The 21,888-nt window shown below is 28.6% G+C and overlaps 1 protein-coding gene across 2 annotated transcripts in view; it reads left to right on the top strand.

Annotated features, from left to right (window-relative positions):
• Positions 1-21,888, top strand: part of LOC129984157 (receptor-type guanylate cyclase Gyc76C-like) — a 554,740-nt gene that overhangs the window by 350,279 nt on the left and 182,573 nt on the right. For both annotated transcript variants that reach the window (XM_056093958.1, XM_056093959.1), the window contains one exon: positions 2,891-3,032. In XM_056093958.1, coding sequence (XP_055949933.1) covers positions 2,891-3,032 — 142 coding nt within the window. The remainder of the gene's footprint in view (positions 1-2,890; positions 3,033-21,888) is intronic.

Here is a 21,888-nt window from a genome sequence, read left to right as displayed (position 1 = left end):
TTTCAGCATAGTAATGTTAAGAACAAAAATTATCCAACAGAGGCAATATTTTAACCTATCGCAAATAACAAAATATTCTCAAGGGATATCAAATGGTTCCTTATATTCCCGACTGTATCGTGCCCGAAATTCAATACAACGCAATAACTGTCAGTCTACTTTGATGAATAGACGAAATAAATAAAAATCGTTTCAAACGCACCGAGCATTCTATAGTACAAGAGGAAACGTCGATCTCTGAAACCTGGATTCAAATTTTATTGCCCACAGCTAGTGAAAGCTTCTATATCAACATTGTGATTCAGATATTTTATAACCGGAAATCCTTTCAATCGATTTGCTGAAGAACTGAACGAGATTACCGTCATTTTGAAAGATCTTTTATCATTTCTTCCGTTACATGGGAAGATAACTGGAGTTCTTGGCATTAAATGCGAAACATGTCGGTGGGAAATGTTATTTTAATGACGTACTTTAAATGGATCTTATCATCGAAATTTATGATTTGTGAGACCTTTTAGATATCATTTGATTGAACGTGTACATGATTTTGATTGTACATGATCGCTATAAGAAACGAGAATCAAAGCGGTAATTACATTTTTAAATATTATTGAAATAGATAGAATACTTTTTTATATTTAATACTTATTTTATTATTGAGCAAAACGACCGTTAGGAATATGGTGACTGAAGCACATCACATGGGATAATAGGAAACAATGCTTTATTCCATTAAGAAAAAAGAAAAACATGAAGCCTAAGTAGTAAAAGCATGGCTGAGATGTATAAGAAAATAGTATTTAGGGAAATTAACGACACACAAGCTAACAGCAAATCGCTACTCAAATAACGCAACAACACAGTAATTCTCAAGGTACTTGCAATGAGATCGACATTCCAAGAACATTATTTGATTTCACATGGGACCGACCCGCCTTATATGGTCAATCGGCAAATCGCAAGATCACATGTAATTTTCCGGACGAACTCACAGATCTCTATTCCTATTAGGTATAGAACCATAACTATTACTTATTCCAGAAATTTAATTTTTGTCGCCAAAGTCGCCATATTTGTCCTCGAGATAAGGTAAGTATTATGGAACCAGCAACGCAGTTTCCATTATTTGTAAAATGAACTTTGAAACATGAAGACCACCGCTTGCTGGGAAGCTGCATTACAGTTTTGTAAAAATAGATCCATAAAATAAATTAAATTTTATATAATTATTTATTGTCACAAATAGATTTATCTTACACTTTACGAAACTGACCCTGCAAGGCGCAACAAATCACTTCACTGCATTTTACTTATAATAATAACAATCTACAAGCTTAAAGAGGAAGTGAACTATAAATGTTCTAAAAGCCTTAGATAACAGAGAGGGGTTTTCGAGATCAAGCATTTGCAAATAATCTGAAATAACAACATATTTATTTTTTTACCGATAGAAGCTATACTTTTAAATGTAAGTCTAGCAAATCAAACTTTATTTTCTAAAAGAAGAATAGAAAGAAACCGAGGGGAGTCCCCATTATTTCCCTTTAGTCACGTTATATTTTTCAATTCAAAGATAACGCATGATAATTTAACCCGCGAGCACTCGCACCGGGTATGACATGCCCGATCCATTTTCATTCAGTGTTTTTGTTGCTTCCTGTTTTTCGGATTAGGCCAGAATTTCATGTAGCTGCATCCAAGGCCACATTCTTTCATTAGGGGAAAAACCAGTTCTGTTCTAAAAATAGATTTTGAGAAAGAGGGGTTGAGGGCATGTCATACCCATGCGAGTCCTCGTGTTCGTCAAACGTTTCCATTTCTGTCTCTTAGTTTAGTGCAGTATGACGCGCTATATGAATTACGAGGAAGAAAGTGAATAGTTACGACATCTTATAGAAACTTTCTAGTGACGATGAACCGTTATCTGACGATAGTGTTGCCTCTGAGGATGAAGAATACTGCAGCGATCACGATTCTTCCACTGAAATTTAGACAGAAATAGAAGATGAATGTTCACTGTCAACAACAGATTGTTATATAGGTAAAGATAAAGTAACAAAATGGGAAAAGACAAAATATCGGCAAAATGTTAGGAAGCCTTCAAGGAACATAATTAGCAAGCTTCCAGGTAATACACCTTATTCAAAAAATGTCGCTTCTGAAAACACTGGGACTCGCTCTTTCAGAACAACATAGAAACCGTAAGCCTCAAGGAATAATAACAAATCCAAGCACTTCTAAGGAATTGGGATTTACTAATAGTGAACCGCCTGCAAAAAAGCTCAAAGGAAACTATAAACGATGTGCATTTTGTCCATGTAATAAAGACAGAAAATCAAGGTTTATGTGCCAAAAATGTGAAAGGAGTCTCGGTGTAGAGCATCAGTATGTAATTTGTAAAGATTGTCTCTAAACATGTAAGTAATTATTATTAAATTCACTTAAATTCTTAAATGCATTGTTTTGTAATATTTAACTACCTAAGGTTTGCTTATAAACAGTATTAATTAATATTTAAATAGCAGAAATGAATTAGGGTATGAGATACCCGGCGCGAGTTCTCGTGTTCGAAAATGGGTGCGAGTGCTCGCGGGTTAATCATTTTATATTCTAAACAGTGGTTAATATGACTTAGATGCATGATTAAATTCTGTGACTTGCTTTGTAGAGCTCCAACATATTACGTTACAGAATAGTGTTGGCTTAATCTTGATAAATCAGTGTTAAATGAAAAAAGAAATTTTTATAACTGAAGTTGTTAGTGTTTTTTGATGTCACGTAATCTAGCTTATCTGTAATATCTATGCAGCTTCATTAATTTTGTTTGACAACACAATTTCGACTGGCACCAGGCATTATATCTTGTATTTTTTTCTTCTTCTGCCAGCATATCACAGAATTCGCCGCTTATTTATATGATTCTATCATCCTGTATGCTGAAGCTCTTGCCCAAACGTTGGCGGAGGGAGAAGATCCAAGAAATGGAACCTTCATCATACAAAAGATCATCAACAGAGGAATGTATCAAAGTAAGTGGATGCGTGCTCTTTAAAATAATTGATGGAATATGATTTCCATATTTAATTTCTTTTATCCTCTGCTGTATTCATTTTTATTCTTTGTATTTTTATTATTAGCTTGATCCTTGTTTCGCCTATGAATTCGTTCTGTTCGCCAGGTTTGCTTTAGATTTTAATTTAATTTATTTTATTTCGTACAAAGTTTCAATTCGAATCTTTTTTTCTCTTATTTTCTTCTGTTAAGTTTTTTTTTTCTTATGTTTTGTTAAACATACCAGATTTAACTTTCCGTTCATCGTCACTGCTTTGTAATATTCTTGATATTTTAGTGCAAGATCTTGAAGTTAAAATTAACCCGTAACTGGAGACATGAATTTCCTAATGCGGTCAGTGACATGGAGTCAGAATGACTCCGTTATTAATTTTCTTTTTTGTCTTTTATAAACAGCATAGGAATTTATTCTGGAAACACACTACATTCTAGAAATCATGTAGTTACCAAAAATTTTAAAAATGTTATAATACCAAATGTTGTAAAGATATTATAAGAAAAGTTTTAAAAAATCTTCGTTTAGGTATTACGTATGTTAGAGTTTTGATTCACTCCGGTGGAGAAAAAGGGGAAATTCTGTTCCCCTAACCAGATGTATTCGAGACGCCGACGCGGCGACATGTACTCTCTCTCTCTCGTCTTTGTGTTGTGATGTGTTTGTGTGGTAGCTTAAAAATGTCCGTGTCCATATATGTATGAAAATAAAACCTATGAAAGTATCAACTCCTGCTTCGTCATTAATGGAATTTCATGCACTGACTGAACAACGGAATTTTAATAATTTTAATAACTGTTAGAATATAGTCAACAAAAATGAAAAATACAATATTTAAAAAAAATTATTTTAAAATATTTCTTTATTCTTTTTGCATCATTCAAATTAAAAGCGCTTTCAGAGACATGGAGTCAATGACTCCATAAGTAACAAGAAAAACTTTGAAAAAGAATAACTCTGTTATACATACATATTCATATTTAGACTTTTGCCAACATACAGCTGAAAGAACACTTTATCCTTTAAATGATTGTATTCAAGGACAAAATATTATGTGATAATCAGAGCTGATGAACAATGCGGAGTCATTTTGACTCTCGTCTCCTATTATGGGTAAACTCTACACTTTCATTAAATTAAACACTTCGATAAGTATTTTAGATGAATTATATAGTTAAAATATCCAATGGGTACCAAAAGAGCTGTTTAATAAAAAATCCTGTGCAAATTGCTCGAGATATGAAGACTAGAGAAAGTTCTTCTTTAAATTAAATAATGTTAGATTAATTTGTATTTTAATTACTCGGGATGAAATAACTGATTTTTAAAACTGTCACACAATTCAAATATGTAATTTTAAATATTTTTTAACATATTCAATACACTTTACTGAGCTTAATAATACAATGCTATTCAAATCGGTTGCACAGAATACGAATGGCTAAAACTTGCTTATAAAGCACGAGAAGAAGAAAAACAGAAACAAAGCTGAAAGCTTTGTTTTCCTATGCAGTAACTGCCCTCGATCTGACAGTGAGTCCCTTGATCACAGAGCCGACATTCAATGCGATACTACATTTTATATCGGAACTACGCAACTTTGTACAATCATCATATTTACAATCTGCTGCTCTCTACCTTGCAACTTTTCAAGCTCTTTCAATCACAACAGGCGTGTTCTCATTTGGTTTTAATTATCTTATAAAAGTACTTCTTGTGTCTTCATATAGAATAGGATATGTCGTAAATTCTGTTTTGCCATTTTTATGTGTAACAGTAAAGGAACGGTAAGTACGCATAGAGAATTCTTTTTAGTAAAATAGACCATCACATAGATATTATTCTCGTTATAAAGGAAAAACTTTTAAAATATTAATTAGAAATTACATTACAAGTAATTATAGATAAAACTTTATACTTTCGTCCATAATGTTTTCAATTTCTTCTTTAAATCGGATATGTTCATAAAAGGAAACGTTTGAGAAGTACGTGTTTGCCAAATCTACATGACCGAACAAAAAATCTAGATTTATCAAATTCTGAAAAGACATATTTTGAAATTGGGAATGTATACTCAAAAGCGAATTTTCAGATTTTTACTAAGATTTTCAGTAAATCAAAATTGCTGCAAATTGATAGTGTTTTTTTAACTTATAATTTTTGAAAGTTATAACAGCATAAAAATATTTATATCACACAAAAATGCAAAAAATCTTCTTAATGGTATAAATTAAATTATCGGACAATTTTTCTGATTTTTTGAAATTTTTAAAAATATTTTTTATATGACTTTCAATATTAAATGTCCTTACTTCAATAAAATTCAAAGCATTTTCATTGTTTTATTCATCATATATTTTGTACTATTATTTTTTCCATCATTAAAAACTAATAAAAAAGATTCTACTTATCATCTGCATGATTTGCATGGGAAATAAGAAAATGAAATTACATTAAAGTATAAAACAATGAACATTTTTGAATAGATTTCAGAGATATTTGAATTTTAAATGGCCATTATAAATCTACGGGACACGAATCCATTAGAGAAGTTTTGTACACAAATTAAAAGATAGAGGCATAAATCTATTAAAATAACACCATAATATTTTACGTAATGATGCTTAAAAATACATCGTTGAGAAACTTATGAGGATCAGTCTATGTATAAATGATTTAACTGAAATTTAAGGCATCGTGTATTATCACTATAAAAATATTATCTGTGCAACTGCTAGTTTTTGATAAGGTAGATGTAATTATTTGCAATCATTGCATAACAATAATAATTCTGTAAATAATAATCTGTTTGGCGCATAGCTGTGTGCGTAACTCTTTCCAACCCAAAACAATATAGACACTTAATTGTGATTGTGAAGTAATGCAGAAAAATATTTGAAGAAAAAATTCAGAAATTTTACACTTCAGAACTTTTATAAGAAAGTTTAAAATAATTATTCGATGGTAATATCATTGCATTTCTTTTAATCTTTAAACTATCGCCATTAGACTTATTAAACCTCCATAAAAGTATCGTTACAAATAGCTGCTTCAACAAAGCATAGAAATCTAATAACACTAATTGTGAATAATTTCTGAAAGTTTTTCTCGTAAAATAAAACTAGATAATTAAATTTCAGCATATTTTTCAAACTTCTAGTTTCTTGGGTTTTTTTTAAAATTACATCTGTATTTCCTTTTTTTTTCTACCATGTACGAACTGCGTACTGTATGAGAAGTATTTAGAACGGAAAACAGTTTTCTATTAAAAGAAATCGAAAACAAGATAGATTCGAACAAAATTTAAGAATGCATTAGCTGAACTTGGTAAATAAATTTTATCAAAAAAAATGCTAATAATAAATAGTTTTTTTAGTATTTTCTAATTTTCCTATTTAATTTTAATTTACTATTTTTTAAATTACTTTAGTTTCTTTTTCGTGTGAGTTTCTCTTTTATTCGGAATTATTTTATAAATATTCTATTTACTTCAGTCTCAGGTTCAAGATTAAAAATTTCTAATTTGGACTTCTTCCACAAAGTGTTATTTCGCTAAAAAAATAATAAACTATGGTAAAGAAAGATAATCTGGCTTGGTTAGTTTAATTTCTAACCTCCTTTGGCGATCAGTTTGGTTGATAAGTATTTCAATAAAATATTTTGTATAATTATATCTTAATAGCTTCCTCAACCGAATAAATAAATTTTGAATGATATATAACACATTTTGTTCCAAAAGTTTTATATCCTTTTGTTTATTAAGGTATAAATTTCTTTAACATTCTGTCTGTAACTGTCTGTCTTCGTTAACATTCTTTACACAACTAATTATATCACAAGAGTATTTAAAAAAATGGTCTCGATTGAATCTTTTTTTTACCTTTGTAGATTAAAATATTAACTAGAACCTTTGTAGAAATTAAATATTAACTATAAGCCCCAACAAAATTTCAAATATTTTATCAAATGTAGGCCGTATACTGAAAGCTACTCAAGACGGAAAAATAAGTCAAATCATTTTATCTATATCATCAACAATGGAGGAAAAGTCTGGATGAAAGTTGGTAGCAACAATAGAAAACGCACACCACTTGTTTTTAAAGAAAGAAATTCAATCCATCACATTGATGTCTGTGATTTACTTCTCAAACATTGAAAAATAAACCTTTTTTGAAGCGAATCATCACGGATGGATGACGAAAAACGGATTGACTACAACAATGTTAAGCGCAAGAGATCATGGAGTAAAAATATGAACAAACTCCAAGAAATAACCGATAATCATCATTTAGAGTTGATGCTGTCTGTTTAGTGGGGTTCCTAGGAGTCTATCATCTGTCATACGATAAGACGATCATTTCTAAAGTCAACTTTAGAAATGATCATCAACTGAAAAATAACTGAAGGATGCAGTCAGTCATTTCAAATCGACTTCATTCACTTCAGAAAAGACTAGAATTGCGTAATAGAAAATGTATATTGTTTCACCTAAAAAATGCGAGATCTCCTAAATGTTTCATAACTCGCCAAAAAGTTTTACAGCTTGGATGCAATATAATATATTTTCCAAAATTGGCACCTTCAAATTATTATTTGTTCCGATCTGTATAAAATTATTTAGACAGCAAAGCCTTTACCTAAAAAAAATACCTGGATTCTTTTTTTTTTCTTTTTTTTTTGCCAGCGAAGATTAGAAGTTTCATTAGAGTGGAATCATGCTCCTATCAGATGGCAAAAGGTATTTGAACAAAATAGAAAATGTATAATTCAATAAAATATTTCTGTGCAAATATATATATATATATATATATATATATATATATATATATATATATATAATATATATACTTTCTTTCCATATAACTCGATACAATGTTCTGATAAAGAAAACCATTGAAACGCTGCATTTCCTGCTTTCAGACATGCATGTTCATTAGGTACATCATTAGCAAACAATGGAAGCCTTGATTAGATTGCTGAATATTGCTTGTACTGCATTTTGAGATGTTTAAAACATTTTTAAGGAATAAAATATCTCGTAATTCTTAAGCTACATTCTGTCTTTCACTTTCTTAATGCTAGGATCACAAAACCAAATGAAATACACATTGGATTTTATTAAGTTTATAACCAAAAACGCGATGAGTCACTCGATGACAAGGAGGTCCTCTATGCAAGGTTTTAATGAAGAATCTAAATTGCCCATAATAAAAAAGAAGTGAATGGCGATCTCTGATTGTTGATGAATTTTGTTTATTGAAGTCGAAAAGAAGATTATGGAGAAATGAAAATTCTTTGTTACGACACCATTAAAGCTTTTACCGTAATTTGGCCATTCGATTTTACATCATTGCAAGTGTTATCTGCCTACAACGAGGGTATACAATGTGTGCTCATTAAGATAAATTATACAACAATGATCACAAATATCTTGGATGATTAATGATAATTTTACATTAATATGTTGAATAATTAATGATAATATACAATAAAATTCTGTTTCTGATAATTATTTCTTTTACTGCTGCACAAAACAAAACTTAATTTCTATTTACTTCTCGTATAATTATTTTTAAGTCTTATAACTTTTAGATTTAAACTTTTAACAGATTAATAGTCATTTATTGTAAATGACTATGTTGAAAAGTCAATATTTTTTGTGAAATTACGAATTTTCATATTTAAAATTTTTAATGTTTGAACTGATTTCTTTACAAAACCTCTAGAATTTTGTTTCTAAATCTATTTTTTTGGAAAATTACACAGATTTTTATACATACATTTGAATACTATTTTTTTATGTTTAAATGATATTCCACAAATTATAATCTTTGGCAACAATAGACTGATTGGCAAAGAATAGATTGAAATATGTTTTTTTTTAAATTCAGGAACTAGATTATATATCTCTAAAGCTATTTGCAAAATTTTTGGCAAATCATTTGATAAACCCCAAAACGTAGAAATATTTTTGCTTTATATCTCTGTTTAACAAAAAAAAGGCCCTTTATCCTAATTTTGAAGAAGCTTTTCGCCCTTAACTGGTATAATTTGGTTTTATAGATATTTTTTCAATATTTGTATGCAGATATTCAAGAATATATCTATTTTCGAAAGTTTTTCAAAAATTAATCCCGAACGTAGTCATAATACCTTAAGCGATAAAAGTGGTGTTTCAATTTTCTCTTTTTCTCTCTCCTTTTCGCGCCCGGTAGAGCAAACATATAGATTTGCTTTGGATAGTCAACCCAACAATTTATATCAAAAAAATTTATTTTATATATTTTTTTTCTCCACATTCCAAAACTTTCATAATAAAAAAAAGACTGGAAAAAAATGTGCATGCGCCTGGGAGGAGTATTCCAGAATGCCGAGAGAAGAAAGTTCGCGCTGGCTTAAAAAATTAAATCACGTCTTAAACAATTATCTTAAGAACTGCAATACAAAACCAGAGCGTGAGAAGAAAGTTCTAAAACTTTCTCGCTTTAATTAAAGCTTTCAAAAGCTTTGACAGAAATTTCAATACGCTACGTGCCTGGAGGTTAAGCGCGCTTTAAAAGAAACCTGTCGACAAACTACAGGTTTTCAGAAACTAGAACTTGTCATCTGCAGTAACAAGGAATTGTTTCTGAAGGCAGCAGTAGATTTATTTTATCAGATATTTTTTTACGAGCTAACTCGTGCTAAAAATACTCCGTCGTAACGTGACGTACTTTATATTTAGAACATTTACTTTTTAAAGAGATCATTTTTGATACCATGATAAAAATTCCAATTGTTGTTTATTTTTATTGAAATTAACTTATTTCTTTAATATTAAAGAAAACTGAAGAGCATATTAATGTAAATTTGAACTAAAAAATAATGAGTTCTTTCGTCTATAACAGGCTGCCTTACCTGTGTGTCGAAATACAGAATTTTTGATTAAACATGTATTTAAGATAGACGAGTTCGTTTGTAAAGACAATTTTTGACGCAAATCATATATCTTTAACTCAATATTCTTAACTTCTGAAAGTACTTCTTTTATATAAAATCGTTTGAAATCATTCTTTTTTTAAATCGGTTGAATCTTCTCTAAGTTAATTCTTTAGAAAGTGACATTTATTTGTAATATTTATATAATACATGTTTCAATGCTATTTTTCGTCCTTTAATGCTATTTTATCATATTTTAAATTTTGGTAAAATGGTATCATAAAAACGCTGATAACTTAAAATCAACTTTGGTAATCAAAATTGCATATTTTTCTGTCAAATTTGGTTTTATTATTTTTATTACTGCAATATGCTATAATGCAGTGCAAAAACAATAATCAGTCACATACAGATAAGATGAAAAATGACAATAAATACTTGCGCATAAATGCCAAATTAAAATATTAATATCTGAAAGAAATGGATAAAGTAGCTTTAAAAGTCGAAAGGTAAATTATCAAAGAAAAAGAAGAATTGGGAATAAAAATAAGATATATTCGGTATCAAATATTAACCCTTATTTACAAAAAACTCTGGAATCTTTTATTTATCTTTTTATCTGTTTTTTATTCTTGTATTTTATATTTTGCAATTTTTTATGTGTAAATTTGCTTGTGTTTTAGAAATCTGCGTTAATACATTTTCCCCCATATAATATATATATAATATATTATAAAGTTATGTTAAACCTAACATTTATTCTCAAAAAACACACAACCCTTATGTTATCCGTTTACCTATTAAAATTTAGTTTTGATCAAAATTCACAATTCTCTTTTATTGTTTAGTTTTAAAACCATTTATTTGGGTTTCCAAAATCTGTGTTTGTTTTAATTATATGATAAATAGAAACCGAGATATGTGATTTTTTATAAACCACTGTAGCTAAAAACGAAACCGGAAATAACCAGAAGTGGAATGTTTTCCAACATTTTTTTAAATACATGCAATTATAATTTATTTTATAATATATTCTATCAGCAAGCCACGCATATTAGAATACGTTTGAATTAGTTTCTTATGCCGGAAAGATTGACCATTACATATGCTTTTGAGCATTGTTTATGTTTACAAAGTATTTTTAGTACATGACAAATGAAAACTTTAAATGTATTTTTTGAAAAACTTGAATTTTGTAAAAATGTTCATACGCAAAACAGATATCTTAAAAACTTATTAATATATTACTTGAAATTTTGAACATTTTACCTTAAGTCATAATTTGCTAAGAGTTATAATTAATGCCTCTAAATTAAATGAAAAATACCTAAATATAAAAAAATAAAATCTATAAAACAAATTATTATTGTTAATTATTAAGTAAATTTATTTTAATTTAGTTAATTAATTATGATGCATAATTTTAGAAAACATAGAAAAAAAGCATTCTCTAAACAATAACGTTACATTAAAAGTGATTTAAAATAAATATCTAAAATTTCGCATCCGCCTCCTTTCCTCTTTCCAGGAATTTAAAAGAATGAAAAATAAAATATCAATTTAAATATTGGAATTCCACGCTTCTTCAAATAACCATGTAAATTTACAATCACGGAATTGAATCAAACTTTGGTTTTAAGGACTCATTTTTACTCTATGGGAAAAAAATCATCATCTAAAATATTTATCTAAAAGAAAAAGAGACTAAGATAAACCTGAATAAAAAATATCTACATATCCAGACACGTCTGAATTACACTACTGCATATCAAATCCGAAGCTGCAAAAAGAAGCATCAGAAACTGTATCAACATAAAAAAAGATAAGAGCGCATACATGCTTTCTATTTGCTGAATACGAGTAAAACAAAAATATTTCCTTACTTTATAATTTTGTTTTTAAAAACATGGATTTGAACATAAAAAGAGCACGCGAATAAATTTATCTTCTGGTCATTATTTCCTGCATCGTCTTCTGCATATTAATGTCGTATCTCTCAAAAAACAAAGAGAAATGGGTGAAAAAAATTTATTTATTTACCATTACTTTACATCATTTTCTATAAACAAAATCCCTTTTAAACTTCCTCAAACATCGATGGATAAATTTTACTTCAGTATAAGTATTACAAGATGAGCTGAAAATTAAATTATAAAACTCATGAATATGTTTAAATTTATTTTGACATACATAAAAGAAATTCACTATGTACTAGAAAAGATATTTCTTAGATGGAAGTTATTTTATTTTTCGTCTCTTCTTTCTATTTCTATCTTTGTTTCCTGTATTAGACTGAAGATATTCATTGAAAATTACCCTGTCTGTCTCTTTTTAGATTTTTGCTGTCTTTTATGAGTGATTTTTATCGTCTATTTTAGTATCGAATTCGGTGCTATCGCTTTTTACCACGGAACTCAACGGGACGCATTAGAATAAAGAACGAATTCGATTTAAAATGGTACAATGTTAAAATCGTGCGCGCTTGTTGCGCATGGATGTGTCAGGAAAAAAATTGTTGTGTATTAAATATGACTTTCAAATATAGTTCCAGCAACAATCGTAATGTGACTACTATTTTAATATCATCCTTGTCCATAAAAGAATTTTTTTTTTTTGTAATTAGTTGAATTGATGATTGAACAAAAAAAATATTTACAAAATATGACAGTAGATATTTTTTTAATTAAAAAATTGTTAGTGTGTTTATGTTTTTAATCAAGTGCTCCCAAACTTCTAAGCATTACGACCCTTTTTTCAAAAGAATTCTAGAAACCTTCTTCTTCCACAGTTTATTGAAGTTTTTCAAAGATGAATAGTTTACTTCCTTTTTTGAAATGGGCCAGAAGGAAGCTTTTAAAAAACAAAAAAGCAGTATTAAATAAATGTTTACATTAATGATAACGAACTATTTCAAAGAAAATTAAATTGAGCTTTCATGCTGAAGTTTCTGATTAGATGGATGAGGACTGAGGTACTGCACGAAATCGGAATTTAGAGCAAAACTGCTCATTGAAACAGCAGGAGACGCAACAGATGTATCATGTGCCCATTTCTTTTTTATGTCATTGGTGCTTTGAAACTGTACTTCTTTCATTTCATTTTTTTATCATTCAAAATGTGTAATTTTTATCGTTTTGGTTCCACATGGCTTGATGAAGATTTTAAACTCACATGACATTTTTACAAATCCGGGAAGGATACATATGCATTCAAGATCTTGTCACCAAACTTCAAAAATTGGCAAATGATCCACATTGTGGGAGCTCCAGCGTTTTATTTTTAAGCCAAATTTTATAGTAACATCGCCATTTCGGACCCGCTAATATCTGTTGTTTTAATACTTCTTTATTCAAAAGAACAATTAGCCTGATCTACGAAATGGAATTACACATAAATAAAAAAAAGGAATTGCTTTTTTTACTCCCGGAACTGACAAATATGCCAATGCCCTTGCAAAAAGAAATAATTGTTCTTCTTATTTCTCCCATTCCACTTGAAACAAATTGATGATAAACGCCATGACCATACATTTTTAGAATTAAACTTTTGTCTAAATTTAAATGAAACCATTAATACTTTTGAGAGAAGTTAAATTAAAGGAGAGATCGAAATTTTACATTCTATAATCGCGGGGAGGGGGGAGGGTAACTTTTCTAAAAAGTACATATTTCAGTTCGAAATTTAATATAACTTTCTAAAATTTTAACTAACAGAGTAATTTTTAATGATTTCGATTAATTTTGATATTGTTTTAAATTGATCACTTTTTATTTATCACTAGCCATGCACTGCAGTTCTTTGATGTTTTTGCAATTTATAATTTTCACTGTTGTGTTTATGTAAAACGCCGCTCTCCGTTATAGCACCTCAGTTACGGAAATGAAAATCTTCCGGGATGGTGGTTATTTTTCACTTTTCGGATAAGCATAGCAATAGTGAGAGTTGACTAACCTCCAGTCCGATGACGGAATCTTTTTTTTTTAAACAGAAACTATATTTAGCAGGAAAAACAGAAGACAATACTTAGTCTTCAAAGAAAAAGTGTTCTCATTTCGTTCTCCTATTAGTTCATATACTCTTACTCCATTTTTATATTTTATTTTAAAAGATCTCCTGTTACTTCAACGGAAATGCTTATAAGAAATCCATCTAAATAAATCTTCTTTTCAAAAATATATGTAATATCTTGATTGCATAAGACGCTATAATATTAAACATTAAATTATACAAATAAGATTAAATATCTTATATTTTGTAATGTTATTTTTTTAATAAAAATGGGAATATATATGCACCAATTTTTAAGTCTTGCAATATTTAGTGTGCGACAAATAATTTTTAGAAAAAGCCAACAAATAATATAACCGTAATTATTAATAATTTTGATAGAAAGCTATAAAATGTGATTAAACATTGCAAATGGAATTTCGAAGACAAATGAGGGAAATAAATTAAAATACTTTCATTTAATTGGTGAGGAAATAGTAATAAACTAATCTTTTTTCATTTATGAAACCTTAGTTTTTAATTAATCAAAAAAAAAAATATTTAGTTAATTGCAAAAAAGCATTTATTAAAATTTTCAATTTGTTTCTAGGTACATATGATCAAAATTTTTAGGAAAATATATTTAGTTGTTTGGACTTCAAAAGTGTACAAATTGGTTATGAATTTTCACTTTCATTTATATGTTCAAATTTGATGAAAAATTATATTTGTAAAGATTTGTAACGAGATATCTTATGATGGTTTAAATAAATCTACTTTTCACAAATGCAAATTTTCTGTGCGTAGCAATTTTGTCTCATGCCGCTATTCCTCTCATCGCTCTCTTTTATGACACGCTATTGTTTTAGGCCAACATATCAAAAGGTTTATGTTATTCCTCCCGTCAACTTGTTATTCTTCAGTTTATTTCGAACATTTCCCCTATCAATTTGTCTTTCATATCAGGCATAAATTTCAAACTCGTTTCAGAGCTTATGCCTGATTGCGATCGTAAAAGTTTCATCTGTTCTGCATTTGTATCTTTTGTTTTTATCGTTTCATTTCAAATCAAAAACTCATTACAGTATAAAATAGTGTCCTTACTTCAAAGCCAAATGCGTAAGGAATTTTGCCAAATTAATTATTGGTTGGTTGTTTAAATATTTTAAATGCAGATATTAAGTTAAATTTGTTGAAATTCTTTGCAAAAATATCGAATACTTTCTCTTGCATGTCCTTTACCTGATAGTTTTGTTTCTATGTTCCTTCTTTGGAAAATTATTTTCATATTTATATTTGCATGGCATATGTATTAATCAAATTAGTAAAAATATTAAGTTAATATAAGCAAAAAGAATTAAAAAAAGGAAGAAAAATGATGAATCCGGCCTGAAGACTTTCTGAAGTGTCATCTTCAGACAGGGATTCAAACAAGGGATTTTTTTCTGTGAGGGGTCTGACTTTCGTCCAAAAACTATTGACCCCTCGTGATCCAAAAATCCCCTGGAATTGAGACCTTAGATATAAACTAGTTTCACAGAAATAAAACAATACATTATAACTTCCAAATCCACGTGAAATTACAATAACCCAACATAGGTTGTGTTTTAGTAGTAGCAACATTAACTCTCTCTAAATACGTTTGCATCTTTTTGAATTTTTTTAGTTTTTTTTTAGTTTGATTCAGAAATATTTTTTTTAATTGAAATTTCATAATGTTTCTATTTTTGATTAATTTCGTATATGTATTAATATTATCTTATATTATTTATTTACATTTCCCCATATTTTAAATTTTTATAAGATTTTTCAAAAGAAAATCTCATAAATTAAAAGCTAATTCATGTTTAAGTTCACGCTCGATATAACTGTTTCTCAATAATTTTATTGCGATTCCTGAACAGCAAAAACAATCTGCTCATTTAAAAAATATTTAACTGTTGCTTTCATGCTTCATAATGTGAAAAAAAAATTGAAAAGTTAAACGTTAATTTTTAAAGGTTGTATAAAAATATAGCTCATTTTCTAGTTCAGGAATTAATGTTCGTTTTTTTTTAATTATCTCAACAATTTTGAACAAATGGTTTGATAAATTTCTAACTTTGAAAGTGTTTCTAACTTCATATGACCTTTTTAGTATCAGAAATATATCTTTTTCCAGTTTTGGAAAGATATTTTTCCAATTGTTTTTTGTTTTTTTAATTTTAATACATGTTTAACTTTGTAGCTGATTTTTTAATGTAAATAAGGAAAAATTTCAAAAAACATATATATTTCATACCTAAAATTATAAATAAATTATTTATATAAAGATATATATTCTTTTTTTTAAATTGTATACTTAATAAATAATATTTTTTTCAAAAAAATTAATCTCGAATTCAACTCTTTACTTTAAATTTATATAGGATAGGTGACTGTGAAAATATGAAATCATTATAAGTTTGAAATTGCATAAGAATGATCAATAACAAGTAAAATCTTGCAATAATCAGTGTCTGTTTATAATTCAACCATATCATGAATACTCATATATTAGAAAAGTTCGCATTGATTCTTTTATCCTTGAGGCACCTATTCCATTACAGCCAACTTCTGTTCTGCCCATTCCCTTTTTTCGTTGATAATTTCTTAAAATATTATCGCACATATTTTATTTTTTAAAAATATTATATCGCATTATTACAAAATATTATATTTTTAAGAAATTGTCAAAATTTGGAAAAAACATACGGTAAATGAAGGTTATTACTGATGCGTTTATTAGCCGTATAATTTTTCCCAGCATTTTGAACAATATATTACATTTTGTTGCATTGAAATGCGAGCCATTTTCATTATTTCATAAAATACTTAATCGTGTGTCTTTTTGTATCTGAAATTTAAGGAAGAAGTATTCTCTCATGAATGTTTGTGTAGTTTATCCGGCGAAAATGAAATTGCAATAAAGCGAATGATAGAAAATAGATGAGGAAATTATGGTTTTAAAGAAAGCCGCGATATCATGGGACTTTATTAAGATGGTTTGTATACACAATGAGCAGAACGGATGTAATGCTATTAAGCTAGCACATCTTTAATTTTGGTTACAATTTGATGCTTAAAAATATTTTCTTGTGTAAATCATGAGCATTAATCTATACATAGGAGATAGGACTGAAGTGGAAAAAAAATTAATATTCCCACCGAAATGGTGTCTAGTTAATATATAAAATTGTTATATCATTTCCACAAATACTGTTTTCTTGAAAGGTATTAAATATTGTACTGTTTTACCACAGAATCAAAATTGATATCCAATACACTTTGGAACTTCCATAACTTTTATTTTTCACACAAACTAAAATAAAGAGAATTTTATAACATTTGCATTTTTTTACTTTGATACCTTTATTCTTTGTGTATTATGTTATCTTTTGTGTTTTCCCCTTTATCCAACGTTATTTTCTCATACCCTTAACTGGTTCGTAGCCTACCCCCGAAGATACGCTGAGAGAAGTGGAGCAGTTCAGAACTTTTTATCGTAAAGGTAGAACACCTGAAGTAAAATCTATCACAAATAGTGACATCTGAGCTAGAATGTTCTAAAAGAGGAGAAATTGAAATATCGGAAATAACTTCTCTACTTGGAAAATAACACTTTTCAAATTGTAACAAGACTTATTTCACTTGATGATATTCATATTGATCCTTAATCTGATAATGAAATAGAAATGAAGAGAAAAATTAATACTAATTCCTGGAGCATAATTACAAATTAGTACTAGCTTGGATTCGGTTTGCAGTGCACTCTGGCCTTTTCCTGGAAATTAATACTAATTCCTGGAACATAATTACAAATTAGTACTAGCTTGGATTCGGTTTGCAGTGCACTCTGGCCTTTTCCTGGAAGAGGAGGCGATAATCTCCAATCTTTAAGTAAGGTGGCACGACATTTAAGGTACTCATCATTTTTGTACCTCTAGAGAACTTGTAATCTTCAGCTTTTAAGAAGATTCCCAAAATGCCCATACTCTTGAGAAAACGATGATCTCTAAGAAGTTGCTCAACTGTCATACCTCCAGAGAGATGAAAATATTAGATAACTTCTACCACCTTTTACCTCATATACATTATGATTGCTTCTTATCATCCCCTCGCAAAAAAGGGGGCTTCTGAAAATCTAATCCGCAAATATTCCTAAAAACATTGAACAGTTATCAAGTCTCAACATTTTTTTATTATTACTAGTTATGTCAATAATTGGAATAACCCATCGAGCGCCGGCTGTCTAGCTTAAGAATGTTCTTAAAACGGCGGCAGTCAAAATAATGGTTGAACACAATTTACTAGAAAAGAAATTGGCAGAACGTTCGTAAACCGGCCTGGTATGTTTTTACTTTCCCCCGACCATTAACAGCAGGGTGTAAACTTTCCCGCGTCTCGACTATCACGTCCCCCTAAACACCGGGGATTTTGAATAGTACTGGCCGATTAATCAAGTAATAAATCTGTCAACGCAGGGCAATTGCCATGCGGTTTTTCAACTGAGAATTTGGTTTTCGCTCTGAAGACTAAGAACTTCTCTTTTAATCTGCAATATTTGCAAAAAATAGAATTTGTTCAAAAATAAATTCCGCATAAATTCAAAAATAAATAAAAAATTCCACAATATGATATTATAATTTTTTTAAGTAATAGAAAAATTTGTTTAATAAATGATTTAGAGGAATTATCATTTATCAAATTACATTACGAATATAATATATTCTTTTTACTGACATTCAGAGAATTTTACTTAAGTTTCATCTAATTTTTAGTTTTAAGCATTTTACTCGTATATTTGGTATACGAAAAGAAAATAGCATTGCATATTTTATATATATATATATATATATATATATATATATATATATATATATATATATATATAATATTGTTTTCTGATTAAAACAGATTGTAAAAAATTTATTTTTAATGATTTAATAATACGTAATAGTAAAAATACTACGTTCATTTCGGAAAATATAATCTGTTATTGAAAATTTTTAAATAAAAATTTGCATGATTTTTTTTTGTTTTAGTTTTTTGTTTCCTATTCCATTTTTTTAAGTTCTGAAAATAATAAAACAATCTTTGGTCAATATATAGTAGGTGAATATTTTATTGATAGTATGATTATGAAAATATTATTAACTTGAATATTTTTGACATATTATCTTATTTTGAAATAATTAAAGCAATAAGGTAAGATGATACGTTTTTAAAGATAATTTTAATGCTGAAATATGAAAACTTATTAATGCATCCATTTACTCACGAGGTTTATATCTGATAAAAATTATCATTTCATTCATATTTTTAGTAGGTGAATATTTTGAATGGCAATTTCTTATATCATTCCTAATCTTGTCACAAATCTTGATAAAAAGGACTCAAAGTCAGCGCAAAAATAATTTCCTAAATCCATGCATTTCTCTGCCGACAAATATTGGAAAGAAACCTTTCCTTCATTTAACTCCATAAATGAACTCAAAATTTAAATTGTACCCATTTTATTAAGTTACAACATTATGATTTTTTGTGAAAATTCGTAAATTATGAAATCTCGCATATAAAAATGAGTCTTAGCTGCATATATCGAATAATTAAGAATTACCCCTTTCAGACCGGTACTTCCATGCTCTTCATGTCTGAACAATTCAAACGAATTTCATTGGCAACATTTATAATATATTTCACTTCATGTGAATTTCAAAAAACGGATGCACAATAAAATAAAAGAAAAACAATCTAGAGTAGGTAATCATAACTTCAGCGAAGTGTAAAACCCGTGAGTGAAAAATAAGGTTTTTATTTCATTTCAACAATAAAAGTACTTGCTATAAATTTTGGCACATTAATTAAAATAAAACAAATTATAGATATTAATGAATCTGTAATAGTTTTGCCAGTTTGTGGAGGAAGGACAGAGTTCTTCATTTAAAGGATCTTATCCTCCGGTCACAAAAATTGGATGGAAGAAAAGTGGCTTAATCAGAAATAGTATATATAAGTTATTTTATATATATAAGAAAAATAGAGAGAAGCGTGAATTTTTACGTCATAGAATTAATTAGCAAAGACTGGGTCGGAGAATCATGTTGGTGTGGTAAAGCAACAAGTTATTGGTGGTCTAGTCACAGATGACTCATTGGGGTCACATGATGTTAAAATCTTCTTATCATCTGTAACTATTTTTTATCAAAGCAAAAGGTAAGATTCACACATAGCTTTTAAAAAATTCAAAAGCTAATATTTTCGTAAATTATTAATTTTTTAAGCATGACAAAAATTTTAATTAAAATTTTCCCGGGGTAATTCAATGAAAAGAAAATTAATTATTTTGAAATTTGTATATCAATTTATCGAATTTATGTATATTTTACATCAGTATATTTCATTATGAAAGGAATTTCATTATGGAAGTGAAATTAAATTGTCTTTATTGTTGCTTCTATTGTTGATATCAAGATATGATTCAACTTATTCTTTAATGTTGAGTATGTTTCAGTGGTATGCTTTTGTTAAAAAAATTGTTATACTTTAGATAAAGTTCAAGTGCAAAATCAAGCATTGGTGAAAAAATGTTAGCTCATTTTTAAAAATTGCTATTAGGATCGGCCTTAGGAGGTGCATTAGAAATAAATTTCCTAAAGGAAGCAATTTTTCTATTGGAAACAATCTTTACTAGTGTCTGATCAATAGCCGAATTTCAACCAAAATATAAACCAATTTAGTAATAAAATCCATTTGCATTATATTAGTGAACAGAGAAATCGATTTTTTTAATTTTACTTGTTAGTTATTGATTATTATTAAATATATTAAGAAGTACGTCTTTAAATGTTCTATGAAAAAAAACTTTAATAAATATGAAAATCAAAAATGATAGAGCACACAATTTTTTTGAACCAAAATTTGAACTTGAATAAAGAGCAAAACTTTAAAACTTTTTTCATAGATTATTGCCATAATACCGACGTTAATTTTATAAAAAGAACAGTGCTTTCAAGAGTGATGAATAAATCTTTTGAATCCAAGACTCATAAATTTCAAGAATGGTAAAGATTAAAAGAAATACTCCTAACATCCTTCAAGAATTCTTTCGTGTCTTGCTGAATGCCTAGCAAGGGAAAATATCCTCCCTTTCAATGCAAAATTAGTACTTCTATTGTACAATTTGCCCGGCGCATGTTTTATATAACCCATTTTGAGACACAAATGTTTCTTCAATAGGCTATTGTCGCCATATATAACGCTTCTCTTTGTAACGTAACTCGGGCAACTGTTAGCACTAAACCTACCGACATTTTACTGCTTGATTTGATCGTAAAACTTCTATTAACAATACGGACAAGCCGAAAAACTACTTTCACACAGAGAAACACTTGCACTTTCTTACGGAATACTAACAATTGAACAGAACCGAAATCCATAGAAATAATAATAATAAAAAAAATATTCTTGAGATAATCTGTGAGAAGTTTCTCTTAAAACATATTGCACAGTAAAACGATAAATGAATCATGGTGGTAATAAAACAGAATATTATGCATTTACACCACATCGGTCCAACTCTCCGACATTGTTCCAAGCAAATAGAAATGGTTCCATTATGCCTTCATTGAGAGTAGACAGTAGATAGTAAAAATGTTGCTGACTGTTATCAATTGACGGGTTGCATATTCTCTACAAAATGTCATCCAAGAAATCTGAAAAATCGAAACAGCATTAAAAAAAAAAAAAATCCTTTTAGATGAGGGGAAGGGGCTCTCTAAATGAATCCTTTATCACTTTTTATTGCCTCTGCTTTCTTATTGGCCACATGTTCAAATTCTAATTTCTCATTGGTATTTTCTTCATAACAGCTTGACTTATATAGGCATTCACCA

This window comes from Argiope bruennichi, chromosome 9 (assembly GCF_947563725.1).
Source record: "Argiope bruennichi chromosome 9, qqArgBrue1.1, whole genome shotgun sequence".
In the NCBI taxonomy this organism is placed as follows: domain Eukaryota; kingdom Metazoa; phylum Arthropoda; class Arachnida; order Araneae; family Araneidae; genus Argiope; species Argiope bruennichi.
This window is presented reverse-complemented; position numbering and strand designations above follow the sequence as displayed.